The 17,968-nt window shown below is 32.5% G+C and overlaps 1 protein-coding gene across 2 annotated transcripts in view; it reads left to right on the top strand.

Moving 5' to 3' along the window:
* Positions 1–10,122, top strand: part of LOC137641635 (kynurenine/alpha-aminoadipate aminotransferase, mitochondrial-like) — a 47,980-nt gene extending 37,858 nt beyond the window's left edge. For both annotated transcript variants that reach the window (XM_068374372.1, XM_068374373.1), the window contains exons 10-11: positions 107–265; positions 3,317–10,122. In XM_068374372.1, the coding sequence (XP_068230473.1) occupies positions 107–265; positions 3,317–3,373 (216 nt within the window). In that variant the 3' untranslated portion in view covers positions 3,374–10,122. The remainder of the gene's footprint in view (positions 1–106; positions 266–3,316) is intronic.
* Positions 10,123–17,968: the final 7,846 nt, after the last annotated feature.

Genomic DNA, 17,968 nt, shown 5'->3' with positions numbered 1-17,968 from the left:
TTTTTTCAAAAACATCAAACATGGAATGCTCTTATAATCTAAAAATTATTCTATTACAGTATTTAGAGGTATAAATTTCAAGTACATCAATGTTATTCAACCTCAGGTTCCAGGTGTTATCGACACATGGGACATGATACTTGAGAGAGCTCTGAAGAAGGATGTTATATTGGTACCAGGCAAGGCTTTCATGTGTAATCCTGCAACCCCATGCCAGTACATGAGAGCAGCATTCTCTGTTGTAACACCTGAAAAAATGGACAAGGTAATTAGAGAAAGACTTGGTACAACAGCATTTTCTTTTGAGGCATTTTTGTAGTACATATTTTATTTTTTTGATTTATAAATTTCATGTCATTGAAATGTAAAGCATGTACAGCCATACACTATTGGTTTCCCATATTTCAGCATTGTCTCACCCATTCATGTAAATTTCTTTTTTAAGGTATTTTTTATCTTATTTAGTTATTATTATTATTATTATTATTATTATTATTATTATTATTATTATTGTTATTATTATTATCCCTTTTACCCCCAAAGGACGTACTGGTAAGTTTCACAAAACTCATCCTTTCACCCCCATGGACGTACCGGTACGTCCTTGCTAAAAACTGCTATTTAAATTTTTTTTTTTGCATATTTTTTATAATTGTTTGAGAAACTTCAGGCATTTTCCAAGAGAAGGAGACCAAGCTGACCTCTCTATGACAAAAATTAAGGCTGTTAGAGCAATTTAAAAAAAAATATACTGCAAAATGTGCTAGAAAATAATAACCTCTGGGGGTAAATGGTTGGAAATTTCCAAATAGCCTGGGGGTAAAAGGGTTATTATTATTGTTATTATTAGTATTATTATTACTATAGTCAATTCTTTTTAGTGAGGCAGATTTGCTCCGACTCGCAGGGGTGCCCTTTTAGCTAGGAAAAGTTTCCTGATCGCTGATTGGTTGGACAAGATAATTCTAACCAATCAGATAGCAGGAAACTTTTCCAAGTTAAAAGGTCACCGCTGCGAGTTGGTGCAAATGCGCCTCATTAAAAAAAATTGAGTATAGCTAAGTTGCAACCCTAGTTGGAAAAGCAAGATGCTATAAGCCTAAGGGCTCCAACAGGGAAAAATAGCCCAATGAGGAAAGGATGTCAGGAAATATATGATATAAGAAGTAATGACCAATTAAGATAAAATATATTAAAAACATTAACAACATTAAAACATATTTCATATATATAAACTATAAAAAAAAAGCTTATGTCAGCCTGTTCAACATAAAAACATTAGCTGCAAGTTTGAACTTTTGACATTCAACTGCTTCAACTACCCGATTATGAAGATCATTCCACAACTTGCTCACAGCTGGAAAAAACTTCTAGAGTAATGTGTAGTATTGAGCCTCATGATGAAGAAGGCTCGACTATTAGAATTACTGTAACTGCATGCCTAGTGTTACAAACAGTACGGAGCCGTCTGGGATTTATCCAAATTAGTGCACAGTGCATATTATGAGGAATGGAGTTTAAGTCTAACACAACTTAAAAGTATGACTTTATGAGGCAAGGTTATTGGATCTCCCCCTTATTTTTATATAGATAATTTATCTTAACGACATAAAAATTTATTTAATTTCTATTTGTAATTCTTGATGGCAGATTCACATTGCAGAAACACATTTGGTATATTTCTTCATCACTTACACAAAATATTGGATTATTGAGCAAGATTTTTGGAAACGTGTATCCAAAGGAAATTTTTATTTCTTATGTTGATTTCTGTTACTCGGTCAATTTATTTCAATGTACTATTTTGTAACACTTATCATTCAGATCTTCCTAGAATAAACCATCCACAGCATATTTATACATGTGCTCACAATTCTAACTTTGTCTTATTTAAGGTTCATTGGTGTGTTGTATTCGAGAAATTTTATTGCTGATGTGACCAAACTGTGGAGTGATATCCCTGATCATGAATTTAATTAAGCTGAACTTTAAGTTCAAACTTAGGTCAATTCAACAAGTTGACACCAGATTTTGTTTTATAGTTTAATTTTATTTATATAGATTTTTTGTGTTATTTATCTAATCCTTTTTTCTTAATTTTACAATATAGTTTATTCTTTACATCAAAGTTTTTTTTTCCATACTGGCTACTGTCATTGTTGTAAGCCCTTGGGTTTGTATCATGCTTCTTATGAAGGTTTCTGCTTTTTTTCTTTACGTTAAGTATGTTTTCCCCAGAGTTCAATCCTCCTCCCAGCTGCCTGCACCCATATCTTTCCTTGAATTCCTTCATTGTTTTCACCTTTTCTTCTTAATTCCTTCATTGTTTTCACCTTTTCTTCTTAATTTTTGTATTTTAAGGAATACCTCTTAATGTGTGTCCTTCATAACACACTGTCAATATTACTCAAAGGCCATTACTGCATCCCTTCAGCCCAAGCTTCTTGCTCTTTTCTTCATACATTTCTTTTTTAACTTTACTTTGCTGCAAATTTAAACTCCCATTTCAGTACAAACCCTTTTTTTAAACCTTGCAAGATTCCTGAAATATGAATCTGTGGTCCAATTAAACTTATTATAATGATGTTGATCCTATTCTTTCATATCCTTCCTTTAATCACTTGTGACATTGTTATAAAGGAACTCCATACACTTTTCTAAACTGATATACTGCATAAATAATGTTTGAATTGCTGTTTACTATTCTTTACTAACTATTCGAAGTTGAATAAAGGGTTAATTAAGTAATGTGTGATACAGCCTCTTAATGAGCTGTCACATTTTTATTGAGTCACTTTTATTGTAATCTTTGGTGTGTTATTGAGGTGCTCATGTCTTTGAACCTCTGAACATATGTTGATATCTATAATACTTTTTTGGGAGGGGCAATGAAGAAGAATCCTTTTGATTGGGGTTCAATCCCTTCTCTTTTATCATTTCGATATTTACCTCCCTACCCTACTCTGTCTTCCTTGTATACATCAGTCTTACCTTGTGATATGCCTATGGTAAGTTTTACTATGCTTAACTTGGACATTTTATGGATATTGTGACTGGCTTACAATCACCTGGTTCCTACTGATACATCTTTGAATAATTAAGGATTATGTTCGGGCGTGAAATTCCTCTTGATCCTACGAGGAAGTACTCTCCTCTAAGAATTTTACTTCAATAAGTATCTAAACCTTTGTCTGTTGTGTGTCAGCTTTTCAATTAATATTGATGTATTGCATGGGTATTCTTAAGGTAGTCTCCTAAATGTTTGTATATATTTTATTTTGTGTTAATCATGTCCTTTATCCATTTTCTTTTTCAGGGTCTGATGAACTTGGCAGAATTAATACGTGAGGAGATTCTTCTTCAGCAGACTTGAGGATCCTGCTGTTTTCATCATCACAGACTTCACTTATCAGCATTTGGCTGAGAAAACTCTTACATATTGAAATTGTGTAAGACTCTGGGACAAAAGCCAATAAAAAGTACAGTACTGTATTTATTGTAGAAGTGTGTATGTTGTCTGTAGCATAATATACTGAAAACTTTACATTCTCTATTAAGGTTTGTCAGGAACAGAAGTTGAATAGTATGTTTTACCAATATTGTATATTTATACTTTTGAGGTAACCAGTACCTTATCTGCACAACTTTGAAATGTAATTTTCCTACTTATGGAATACTCCGTAAAATAGTTTTAATGTTGCAAGGTAATCTTACATTTGAATCTAAGTTTTTAACAGTTAATAGGTCAGCCTTTCTAATCCAGAATATTAACAGCAACTAATCATGTTACATCAATAGCTTTTTACGGTGGCTGTGATAGATGATTTCCAGAATGTCAAGAGTTTTTCAGCAATAACTCTATTATAAACCACTCTAGGATATTAATGATGGGGAGGCTGGTGGAATAAATAATAAACCCATTGGTCATCATACGACAAGTATTCATCCCGGATTGCATCTCTCTTTCAGGGGAGAATGATTTCTTCATTCCTTATCATAATATATCTGAAAAGTGTTGCTCATTAATTACATTTAATATAAAAGGAAATTAATTGTGCTGATGGCACTTTGAGACCTAATGTAGAATAACAGAATTCATATTGTGAAATATATTTGAAATATGTCACATGACTTTGCTGTATGCTCGAAGGTAGTAAGTTGCCCACTCTTTGTTGACTTTGGAATGCAAGGTTGAACATCAGTGGTGCTCTCCTTTATTCGACAAGCAAGGACATTTTTGGTTTCTATAAAGTTAAAGGATTTATCTTGAATGCAGGTCTCCGTAATCTTGTTTTTATCCTTTCGCTGTTTTTTTTATATATATATCTGTGCTCGCATCGTTTTCTCTTAATCTTCTCATGAGACTTATTTATATTATTTTTATTTTTCTGTGCAGCTTATAGAAGTTCTGTGAGCCTTTTTCAAAAACACATGCATGTGGCAAACCATTTACATAAGTGGATTATGGATACCAGTTATGAATTATACCTTTTTTCAAAAGTTAAAGCCATAATATAATTTTCATATGATCTTTGATCTCTTATTTGATCTTGACTTGGCTATGCTTGTATTCAGAAAGGTCAGTAAAGTATCCTCTTAGGAAACAGGATGGGAACTAAAATAAGGAGAAACTATTTCAAAGATGGTAGACTTATTTACCTTTGCCTTACTTCCTTGCAATAATTTTCTGAATATCTTGAGACCCCAAAATTGATAATGAGAGTCATATTTCCTTCAGGTTTGACATTTCAGATATATGGTGGATTTCTGGCCGATTTTATTTATCCATGTGGTAGGTTGCCTGTGCACAGTAGGAAATTACATTACTGGTGGTACATCATTGCAACAGAAATACTGAATATACACTAGATCAATTACAGCGAACATGCCTGCTTATTTTGACTAGCTATTATAATTTGAGTTCTAAGACGGTTCTATAGAAATCAGTAGATGGCATACAATATAGTTTGTTAACTATGATGGCCAGTGTTGGGTAGTTTTACCATATTTATTATTTATTTAAGTCACAATATTTTTCCTATTCCTATCTTTGGTTTGTTTTATGAGAAATTGTCTCATTTTGAAGTGCAGTCAAGTATATTTTAGGTATCGTGTGTTGATTTTGATTAGATGGTATCGTAGAGCGTACCTTAAAATTTTTTCTTGTTTTGATATAAATTTTACCTTCTTATCCGTTAACCTGTAGTTAAGTAAGTTTCAGTATATTACGCTTGATTTTTATTGCATTCTCGAGTCCTACTCTTCAATTGCCGGAGCAAAAGTGATATCGTATGATAAAGCTTGCCATTCTAGTCTGTCCACAAAGATAGTGATTTGTTTCTTTTTCGCTGCCAAAAATATACATCACTGATAGGTGTCAAAATTATTTATTTACTGTTAATTTTTAGTATCATACATGACTTCATAAATCATAATTTTTCAAAGATATTTATTAGCATTTTAGGAATTATGAGGCTCCAAAAAAAGTTTGAGGCAACCTCTTATAATTTTTCATATATGTTAGAATATTACAGTTTTTACCCATGCAGAACAACTAAGCATTGTTCATTATTGAGAATAAATCACAAATATAATTACTGGAGTCAATTTCCAATTTAGATGATTCAATTAAAATACTTCTTTCAGACATATCAGTAGAAACATCAGTCAGTTTTCAATTTAGATCATTCAGTGACTTTACTTTCAGACATATCAGAAAATCCTTGCATATTGTGCAAAATACATAATACCATATTTAAGTATTAATTTTTTATTATATATGATATTCAAACATAGTATATAAGAGATTGTAGTGTTAATGCATAAATACAAATATTAAAATTATCAAAATTGGATTTCGTGCTTCATGCAGTGAAGTAAAGAATATTACATGTCTATGATTCCTGGTTCACATAAAATTTAGTGATATAAGTGCCTGTAGATGGTTAGTTTTGATGAATTCTATTTTATTAGCATTTTCATAAGTTTAGAAATCCCTCAAAGTTTTTAAGAGGAATTATTTATTTTGGGATATTGAGCACCAACATTAATTGAGAGAAATAGGATTTCATTTGGAATATTCGGAGTGGTTAAACCATACACTGTACTATATTTCCAGAGGGCTGTCATTAGTTTGAACCATGGGCCAATTTTGCCACGTAAGTTACCCATTGATATTTCATATTGTAATACACCAGCGTAATGGGGAATTAATTTCTGTGTGTGAAGCAAATACTTATAAAATGTACTATGTATTGAAGATCAGGAATATAAAACCTTTTTCCTTAACCAATATCTTTGAATTGCTTCAGCCTTATATCCTAAATACAGTTTTATAGATCTTTGTGATCACTTTTCACTTTAACCCATTTGATAGTAACTATGAGAGACTGAATGGTAACATATAACCGACAACATCCTCATTTATGAAAAGGTTGAATTGGAATCCAATGGTGCTGAAAATGCTCTATTTTAAAGACTTGCACATTTTTCATTTGCTAAGGCTAAAGTTACTTTGTTTCTAGAAATTTTGAAAAGCTTTCAAGGATAGTGTAAGAGAATGGTTAGGGAGTTGAAAGTTAAAGATAATGACTAGAGTTGCTAATGCACAGCTTAAAGGTAGAGCTACTTCCAACAAAATGGTGAAAATGTCACAATTTAAGACTTAGACTTGTTAATAGAAGAAACATTTGTTCATTTAATGTTCTTATTTGTTTGGTAAAGGCAGCAGGAATGCCTTAGTGTTAATATTCACTTTTTTATTTGTATTTTGGTATTTGATACTGAGAGAGGTTTGAAGATGATACTTGTTTGCATAATAAATACAGTACTGCACTTACATTCTGCCCTTAAATTGTGCTGCACTCTACTTTAGGGTTATATTGTTGTGTTGGTGCAGTTTAAAAAAAAAATTTGCAAAACATTTAACAAAATATTTATCAAAAGGGCTTTGATGCTCTTCATGTGTTGCAATAACGAAAGCCCTCAGGAAATGTCATATAAACAAAACTGATGTGCTATCTGTTCTTAGAGGAGCAGTGTTTTGATGTAGTCAGTGGTATGTTTAAACAACTTAATAGCGATGATGTGCCTCTGTATCTTGCATGTATCCATGGTTTTTGGAGACCCATAAAGAGAATTTGTAAATACTTTATTGAATTGTAACTTAGCTTTCAGCATTTCTATTACTGTAGATCTTTAAGGCCAAACCATTTTGACATCTCCAGACTATAGCTGGAAAATAAAAATATAGATTTAAAAGGAAAGCATTATGCCAGAAGCACTAGGAAAACAATTAAGTTAATTCCCCATTTGTTGCTACATCTTTGCAATGCCTGTATAAATAATGGCACAAATATTTTTAAACTTACGTTATCTAAAGCAGTTAACAACAAACCTTCTAATGAAAAGGTTATGACTTAGTTGATAACTAAATTTCCTTCCCATCACCTAAATATGTTAAATAGATTGGTTAATTTTGACATAGATATGCAAATAATTGTTTGGAATGTTTTGTTAGTCTTCTGTTTTGTTTTCTTTGCCTTATAGTATCTAGTAGTTTTGTAGGTATTTTTGTGTAACGGTGCCATACATATTACAAATCAGTTGTGCCCAGGGCTGCATTCATTGCTGCTGTGCACAGTCACTATCTATTATCTGTTCCCTATTGATGATCATTTTTTCATATTGTAGCTATGTAACAGTATCCTTTAGAGTGATACCACTTGTTCCTAGAAGGTACTGCAGGTGTATCGCTGCTTCCTATACTGTAGCCTTCAGATGCATTGTTGTGATCTGTGCCCTTAAATGTTTTCTCACTTAGCTTTCCATCTTGAAATATTTCCTTTCATTTACAAACAGTTTTTTCTATCAAGCCCTACGAGATCCCAGCAATGGTACACAGATGTCTCATTAATCTATTTACTACAAAAGATTTGAGGAATGATCATAACAATGATACAGCAAAATGATAAAGAAGAGGAGAAGGTTTTACATTAAGTAATCAAAAGCATATATAAAAGGACTGTAGCAAAGACCAGTGTTTTTTTTTTCATGAAGATAATGTAAGTGTTGCTGTAAATAACTGGGAAATATAAGATCCCTTTTGTCGTGTATTGTTCAAGTACGTATATTTATCATGCTTCTTAATAAGGTATCATTAATTCCAATGATATTCTAGTAAACTGAAAGCTTTCATGGTGAAAGAAAAGGATGGCAGGCAATGAATTGGAAGTTAGAATAAAGTAAATGAGTATCTTTGTATTGAATGCAGTGAAAAATCTTTTTCAGCCTCCACCTCAATCGCATAAGAATGCTCTGGTTGGATCCCTATTCTTGTTTACTCCAAGCTGACTAAAAGATTGGTGCTATTTACAAGTGCAATGCATAGTCACTCCTTTTTGTGTGGAGTTATCCTTTGGCAAGTGTTATGTTGGATATTGTCCATAACATGTGAAAAAATTGCAGCTACCTCAAGTTTCATTCTCACAGTACAAGATTTTTATAACATTTTATACAAGGATTTTTGCACTAAAAGTCATTGTCATAATTGGATTGATTAATGAAAGTCAAGGGGAGTAGCATTGATAAGTAGAACATTTTATAATTAATAGAAACACATATTAGATCATCCAGACATTGAAGATAATTTAGTACAGTACTTTAGAATTTCTGTAAAACCCATGAGCAGAAGATTGTTTGTAGAAAGCAAAAAAAACTTCATTGCAGTGTTTTCTCTTTGGGGATATCTTGCACCATGATTAGCTCTCGGAAATGGGCTATTGTTAAAGTGCATTTTTCCATGAGTATTATTTAATCTACATTGGCCTTTGTGTTAGGAAGTAAACCAGTGCCTCTTTATTTTTACTGCCAGGTAAACTTAGATACCGTTCGTGTTCAGGCTCATTTCGCAAAATGATTCTGGTACAGTACCCTGTATTTCCCTAAAGGTAAATGGACATTGTTATGAAGACATTAAAGTTGTGCTTTTTAGCAGGAATTCTGAGACAGAATAGTCATAGCAGAAGGTTTGTCAACCATGGAAAGCACCGCCCTGTATATTATTGTCAACAGGATGAAATGTTTTCCTCTCCTTGCTATCAGTGGCTGCAGAGATTCCGGGCAAAATAAGCCCCACCCCTGATGACATCATAGCCAATCCCGTTAACAGCGGTCACAGCACATCCCCTTAAATTGATCATAAGTTAGTATAGCTTGAAATTTGTAACAGGATGTATTGTGACCATTGCTAATGTGGGAGGCAATGTGATTGGCTATGACATCATGAGGGGCTGGGGATTATTTTGGACGGAATCTTTGTGGCAACGATAATGACAAATATTTTCATAAATCATGAGAGGCTTATTTTATGGTTTTTGTTTTATTAAAAAAAAAATAGTTAATTTCAGGTCAAAAATTGAGTGTAATTTAATTGAGCATATAGTGTTCTGGAAATATACAAGTGTTTTTATCTATACCTCATTAATTTTGAAATTTTTCAATTTTAATTTATTCCATACCTTTTTCAGAGGCATATCATTTTATATCCTCGTTTTTCAGCACATTAATTCACTGAAATTATATATTTTAGTTATTTAAATTGATTGTATATTAAAGGCAGTATAAATGTCTAAATGGTTGTTGTCCTTGTATCTAATGCTGATATTTAGGTTTTATTAATGCCAGTATCATATCCTTTTTCCTAAGTTGTTTAACCTTGAAATACTCTAAATGAAAGATTTAGAAAAAAGAAATACACTGTTGTAATTAGGTGTCTTAGGACTAGTCTATATCTTGCTGAAGGGCTTTGAAAGCTAGACTAGTGACCCACTGTCGGTGCTCTGTTTGAATGTGACACGGTAGCTGTAAATGTTATCCTTGACTTATAATTGTGTCGTAAAAAAAGCAAAATGAATTTTACATCTGGTCGTAGCTTTAATTGGTTTCAGGAATCACATTGAATGCTAAGCTGATGGTGCAGAGAAAGATTTACTATGACAGTATTAGTCTCAAGAGTTCAGTCAGATGCATCATAATCTCATCTCATGATTTTTCTCTTTACTGAGAATGTGCTTTTATTGTAAATATATATTTGTTCTAGAATAATAAATATTCACAATACAATGTATCAATTTATTTCCTCCATTCCTTGTATATAGTGGTAACTATGAGCCAATGATTTTATGTGTGATTATAGGCTGCTTTACATGTGTCAGATGCAATAGTTTTGATGTTTATTCAAAATATGCTGGAATTCATCTTTTTAATTGTTCTATTATTTTTTAGAAGAATTGCATTAGATTCTTCAGGTTCTTTGACATATCCCTTTGAATACTCTATCGTATTTCTTTTTGTGTTTTGACAACACTATGGATTTGTGTGGATGATCAATTTATTTTTATTTCTCATTTATGTTTTGTTTACCAAATCCTTGAGAGAGGTGGTTATTAGTGCTAATCTTTTTTATTGAATGTTTATTTTCTTTACATTATTTTTAAGAAATATAGCATAAAGGATATTTTATGTTTAAATGTGCCTCCTGTTCAAGAGTGGTTTGTTTTGATAACTTTAGGGGGTTAAAGTTTGTTTTGTAGAGACATTTGTTAACAGTAGTAAAGGGTGTTGGGTCTGTTTTGTTACATTCTGCCGTATTTTCAAACCTCGCTAAGTGACACCCTAAGTAATCTCTCTAATGTTTATGCTGTGTGGTAGCTGAATTTTTTCTCGTGAAATATCCTTTTTGGTAGTCTTACCAAACATAAACTTTTTTGTAAGCTCAGCTTATAGAGACAGTACTGTATCAATATACTGACAAGACTAGGACTATTCTAGCTTAGGCTTTGATGAATTTGCTAATGCTCTTTGGTCAGAGCTATTGCTACTATCCAATTATAGAGAAGCGCCAAGTTGAATGCCAATAAACTTTACTCCCTTATTAAAGCCCCTTCCTTAGTAGGTAGTAGGTTGGCCAGGTCACCAGCCACCTGTTGAGATACTACCACTAGAGAGTTATTGGATCCTTTGACTGCTCTCTCTCTGTTTACGGCTCGTTTTTGCCTTTGCCCACACATACATCAAATAGTCTGGCCTATTCCTTACACATTATCATCAGTCCTTATACACCTGTCAACGCTAAGATTACCAAACAATTCTTCTTTGCTCAAGTGGTTAACTACTGCCATGTAATTGTTCAGTCACTACTTTCCTCTAGGTCAGGGTAGAAGAGAGACTTAAGCTATGATGAGTAGCTCTTCTAGGAGAATGACTCTCCAAAATCAAACCATTGTTCTTTAGTCTTGGGTAGTGCCATAACCTCTGTACTGTGGTCTTCTACTGTCTTGGGTTGGAGGTCTCTTGCTTGAGGGTACACTCTAACGTTTTGTTCTATCTTGTTTATTTCAAGTTTTTATAGTTTATATATGAAATACCTAATTTAATATTACTACTGTTATTGAAATATTTTATTTTGATCGTTAAGTACTTCTGTTGCAGTTTATTTCTGTTTCATTTCCTCACTGGACTTTTTCCTTGTTGGAACCCTTGGGCTTATAGCTTTGCTGCTTTTCCTACTAGGGTTGTAGCTTAGCTTGTATTATTAATAATATGATGGGCACATGTATGGCTGGCATACACTTACTAATTTTGTGGTATCGATGGTGATTACAAGTGTAGACGACGTCATAGACAAGGAAACCACAGGCAAATCATTGAAGTGACCATGACTGTTGTTGTTTAGCTCACAAGGAAGGTGAAATTGCGGACACTAGAAGAAACTCGAGCTTGACCAGGACTCTAACCCCAGATAACCAGGCAGGGACGTGTCCAATAGGCTACTGCATTTCTATAATTTTGGGCTTAATTATATACAACTAATCCATTAGTGTATTGCATATGATGGTGAAGTCTAAAATGTACAAATAGCATAACTGTGATGTGTCTTTTCAACATTTTGCTTCAAGTTCATCTATTTTCCTGATAAATTTTCCCTTGAACCACATGAATTACGTACATTGTCAATGGAAATGCATTTAGACTTTTAAAGATCATATTACAGTTTAATTACAGGCTTAACTTTAACACTAAGCTTCTTATAATGTGCCATACCAGGTTATGGCAAGAAAAGAGGCAAAATAAGATATGTAAGCCCCCTGAAGTTTTCCATTTTTCTTTTCTTGGTATTTCTTCCTATTTATTCAAGTTATTGAAGTACTTGTTTGTTTCTATGCAGTACCTAAGATAACAGTACTCTCATATCTCACAACTTTAGTATATTAATAGATCTGGATAATCTGGCATCTTTTCAGTCTGCAGGTGCTCTCACTTTTTATCCTTCTGCTATAACATGGTTCCGATCTCGTAAACTTTGTAGGCTTCCTGTTACCCATGATCACCGAGTGGCTTCTTGGACCCCAGGTGATATAACTTGAATTGATTCTTTCAATCCAATAGATCCATTAGAAGATATGTTTGTGAACGACCTGCCAAGTTTTACCCTAAAATTGTAAGGCTGTGGCTTTCAAGGTACACACACACACACACATATATATATATATATATATATATATATATATATATATATATATATATATATATATATATATATATATTAAATTTAAGGGAAAAATATGATACAATTATTAAAGCAATGTTTAGGTCTAGTAATGGAAAAAAATGCAGTTCTTAATCTCAAAGAATTTGATTAATAATTTTCAAAATAATCATAAAGGTTAAAGTTTAAGTAACACAGTCTTTAAAATTTCAAGTTTATTTGATGTTTTATCATTTAATATAGGTTTTGAATGGAACAAGTTTTTTTTTTTTAATGCATTCCAATGTAGTTAAAAGTTCCAATTTACAAAACTTTTTCAAAGTTATTTTTTACAAAATAATATTTGCTGTAATGACTAATTGTTCTATCTTTTGCCAAGAAGAGCTTATTCATTTTTACATACTTTTTAAAATGGTCAGAGAAGTAATGGTACAAAAGACCACATTGCTCATTTAAGGACATATTTTTCTAAAACAATGAAAATTTGCAACTAGGAGCTCTTCCGAATTAGAATTAACACAGATTTCATGAAACTTCAATAACAATTATTGTCGTTATGTAGATAGGAAAAATTCCACCATATAGGATTCATAAATATTGACAATAGAAATGGATCTTATCACCCACAATAGGGTAGAAGAAGAAGTTTCTTGTCAAGTTTATTTACAATTTCACGGGAGCAGTGTTAAATCCATATTTAGAACTTTTATTTACCATAGAAGATATTTTCAAAGAGAAATTCGTTGCATTTTTAATTCATGCAAGAAATCTGTTCATTCTGGATGGCGCCAAAAAGATCGTTTAGCTACAGAGCCTACAGTGACCGTAAGTGCACACCAATCTTTACCCTCTGGCAAAAGGAAGGCGTAAAATAATGGAATTCTTGAAGTCCTGAGTTCTGACTTAGTTGATCCTTGACCTTGGCTTCCCAACGTTGGGTCGATATAGAGAGTACGCTGTACGGCATGTGTAGGCCTATAATGTGGTCGGGCAGCTCGGGCTTGTTTGCCATAACAGGTATGTTTTCCCTCTTTGATGTACAGTAGGTTGTCGACATGATGTAGAGGAACCACTACTCTAGTTTCTGTATATTCTCTTGTAATAGTAAGATTATCATGAATTTGAGCTTGTAATGCACGTATGGCATACCTTGGAGGTAATAGAGAAAAGTGTTTAAATGTTGAGGGTAATGTGTGAAGTATGGTGCAGGCCTTTCAGTTCCTAATCGGGTAGTTGAATCAGTAGAACTTCAATAGGCAAATGTATTTATTTTGACTAGGCTGACATGAGTCTTTTTATAGTTTATACATGACATATCTGTTTTGACGTTAATAGTTTATATATGACAACTGTTTTGACGTTGTTGCTGTTATAAGAATGATTTATTGTTAATTTGTTCTCATCATTTATTTATTTCTTTATTTCCTTTCCTCACTAGGCTATTTTTTTCCTATTGGAGCCCTTAGGCTTATAGCATCTTGCTTTTCCAACTAGGGCTGTAGCTTGGCTAGTAATAATAATAATAATGAGAAGTTTGACCGCTTGGTGGCTCTTGCAAGTTGCTACTTTCCCATCGAGTATCAATGTCTACAATTTTAACTGTTCCCATCCCGTAAGTAACAACGATAAGAGAAATAGTTATGAAGAAAACATGCGTCAATGAAGTATGCTTGGGTATGATTTTGATAACATGCGTGATACAATCAGTTATTTTGTGGCCGTTATCTGAAGTATAAAAAGATTATGTAGACTTTTCTTAAAGCATAAACGTTGCATCAGTATTTTTTTTCTTAGTGTAACCAATTTCACTCTTCGGTAACCAAGAAGAGCCCTTTTATTTTCTGTAATGGATGAAATGGAGTGTGAATTTAGCTGATGCATATAAAATGAGAACCTTTAACTGTAGAAAAGTCTCAATCAGCAATTTCATTAGAAGATTATTTTGGGTTGATTAATGAAAAGTTATTGAAAACTAGTCAGTCATCCATGAAGTGTACATTTACGTGATTTCATCAGTCGTTCATTCAAAATTTACAGTTGTGTATTTTGGAGCATAACGATAGGGCAAAAGAATATCAGTATTACCAATGTAAAATTTCATATATATATATATATATATATATATATATATATATATATATATATATATATATATATATATATATATATATATATATACATATATATATATATATATATATATATATATATATATATATACAACGACAACAATAACAAATGCAACCGTTTCTAGTCCACTGCAGGACAAAGACCTCAGACATGTCCCTATTCATGTTTGGGGTTTTGCCATTTCATCACCACGTTTGCCATTACGGATGAGTGATGTTGGGAGACTTTAGTCTGATCGCTCTCAGCAAACCAACCTAGTGTGGTTGACCCTGACTAGTACAGCTTTGCTGATCATGGCGATGCACAAGCCCATCACCACGTTAAGGTATCCCATTCAGAAAGGGTATATTTGAAGAGACCTGGGTTCGATCCCAATGTGAGGTCGAAATTTATTTACATGTATACATAATACATAGTCTATATAATTTTATGTTATATATATATATATATATATATATATATATATATATATATATATATATATATATATATATATTTATATATATATATATTAAGGATGTGGTGCTTAAATGGGATATCTCTCTCTCTCTCTCTCTCTCTCTCTCTCTCTCTCTCTCTCTCTCTCTCTCTCTCTCTCTCTCTGTGCTTTACCAGTAGGCCTATTCTAATACACCATATTCTTCTTTTGCTTTCTTCCTACACGCGACTGACAGAGTGGAAGAAATTTCCTGAAATCAACTACGGAATTCATGAAATCCACGAGATTGACTTACATTAACTAGGGATTTCCTGAAATCATCTAGGAATGTCATGAAGTCAACTAGGAATTCCCTGAAATATTCAAAGGGTTTCTTTGAATTAATAAGGAATTTCGTGAGATCAATAAGAAACTTAATGAAATCAATGTATTTTTTAAACCAGTAATGAATTTCGTGAAGAAAACAATAAATTCCTTAAGTCAACAAGGTATTTTCCGAAATCAACTAGGGATATCTTGCAATCAATATTGGATTCCCTGAAATCACCAGTAAGGGATTTCATGAAATCAATAAGGAATTTCATGAAATCAGTAAGGGATTCCTGAAATCAGCTAATGATTTCATGAAAGCAACAAGGGATTTCTTTTGATCAACGTAGGATTTTTTAAAATCAATATAGAATTTTCTAAAACAAACAATGGGTTTCTTAGAATCAACATAAGATTTCCTGAAACCCATTGGGGATTTCATGGAATCACTGAAATTGATATCCTGAAATCTATGAAAGAATCTCTGCAATCAACTGGAGGTTCTCTAAAAAAAAAAGAAATAAAATATATCATGAATTCATCAAAGGATTATTAAAATCAATAATTGATTTCTTGAAATCAACAAGTGTTTTCTGAAATGAAAATAAGTTTGTGAGGACAGTTATAGGATTTACTGAAAACAAGGGAGATATCCTGAAATTCGCAAAGGTGTTTCATGAAATCAATAAAGAAATTCATGAAATTGATAAATGGTTTCCAGAAATGAATCAAAGGTTTCCTGAAATTCACAAATTGTATCTGTCTGTCTGTCTGTATAGATTGCCTTACCTTGTATCAAGGGATTATTAAAATCAATAATTGATTTCTTGAAATCAACAAGTGTTTTCTGGAATTGTATCCTAATATTAGTAAGGTATTTCCTGAAATAAACAAGAAATTTCCCGAAATCAATAAGGGATAGGCTATCCGTAAATCCAGAAGGGATATGCTATCCTGAAATCAAAAAGGTATTTTCTTAAATCAATAAGGGATAGGCTATCCGTAAGGGATATGCTATCCTGAAATCAATAAGGTATTTTCTGAAATCAATAAGGGAAAGGCTATCCGTAAGGGATATGCTATCCTGAAATCAATAAGGTATTTTCTGAAATCAATAAGGGATATGCTATCCTGAAATCAATAAGGTATTTTCTGAAGTCAATAAGGTATTTTCTGAAAGCAATAAGGATAGGCTATCCTTAAATTAATAAGTGATATTCTGAAATCTATAAGAGATAAGCTATCCTTAAATCAATAAAGGATTTTCTGAAGTCAATAAGGGATAGGAAATCTTGAAATCAACAAGGGATAGGCTATCCTTAAATTGATAAGGGATTTTCTGAAATTAATAAGGGATATGGTATCCTGAAATCAATAAGGTATTTTCTGAAATCAATAAGGATAGGCTATCCTTAAATCAATAAGTGATATTCTGAAATCAATAAGAGATAAGCTATCCTTAAATTAATAAGAGATTATCTGAAATCAATAAGGATAGGCTATCCTTAAATCAATAAGTGATATTCTGAAATCAATAAGAGATAAGCTATCCTTAAATTAATAAGAGATTTTCTGAAATCAATAAGAGATAAGCTATCCTTAAATCAATAAGGGATTTTCTGAAATCAATAAGGGATAGGATATCTTGAAACCAACAAGGGATAGGCCATCCTTAAATTGATAAGAGATTTTCTGAAATCAATAAGCAATAGGCTATCTGAAATCAATAAGGTATTTTCTGAAATTAATAAGGCATTTTCCGAAATCAATAAGGTATTTTCTGAAATTAATAAGGCATTTTCTGAAATTAATAAGGCATTTTCCGAAATCAATAAGGTATTTTCCGAAATCAATGGCATTTCCTTAGCATTAGACTCCTCTCTTTGATACCTGGAGTGTGGTCCCACTGCCTTTTTTCCTACGCTCACAAGTTTCTTTGTCCTGATTTGACGATTGTAAGGCTTCTTATCTTCTCAGGTCCATCATATCAAAAGTTTTATTCCAGCTTTGACTAACATGTGGAATGATCTTCCTAATCGGGCAATTGAATCGGTGGAACTTCAAAAGTTCAAACTTGCAACGAATGTTTTCGTGCTGAAATTGCTGATATGTCTTTTTTATAGTTTATTTATGAAAGATATATTTTGATGTTACTGGTATTTAAGATTTCATATCAATTGTTCATTACTTCTCGTATTTTATTTATTTCTTTTTCTCACTGGGCTATTTTTTTCCTGTTGGAGCCCTTGGGCTTATAGCATCCTGCTTTTCCAACTACAACCCTAGTTGGAAAAACAGGGTGTTATAAGTCCAAGGGCTCCAACAGGAAAAAATTGCCCAGTGAGAAAAATATAATAATAATAATAATAACAATAATAACAACAACAAGAGGGGCACTTAATAGAGCGCAGACTTCCGCCGTAGCATCTTATTTCTCAACCTTTTGCTCGACCTTGACTTTGACCTTTGATCTTAACATGTATTAATTGGCATGTATTTTCATACTCTCAAATATGAACCAAGTTTGAAGTCTCTGTGACAAC

This window comes from Palaemon carinicauda, chromosome 5 (assembly GCF_036898095.1).
Source record: "Palaemon carinicauda isolate YSFRI2023 chromosome 5, ASM3689809v2, whole genome shotgun sequence".
In the NCBI taxonomy this organism is placed as follows: domain Eukaryota; kingdom Metazoa; phylum Arthropoda; class Malacostraca; order Decapoda; family Palaemonidae; genus Palaemon; species Palaemon carinicauda.
Note: the sequence above shows the minus strand (reverse complement) of the source record. Positions and strands in the feature narration are given on the sequence as shown.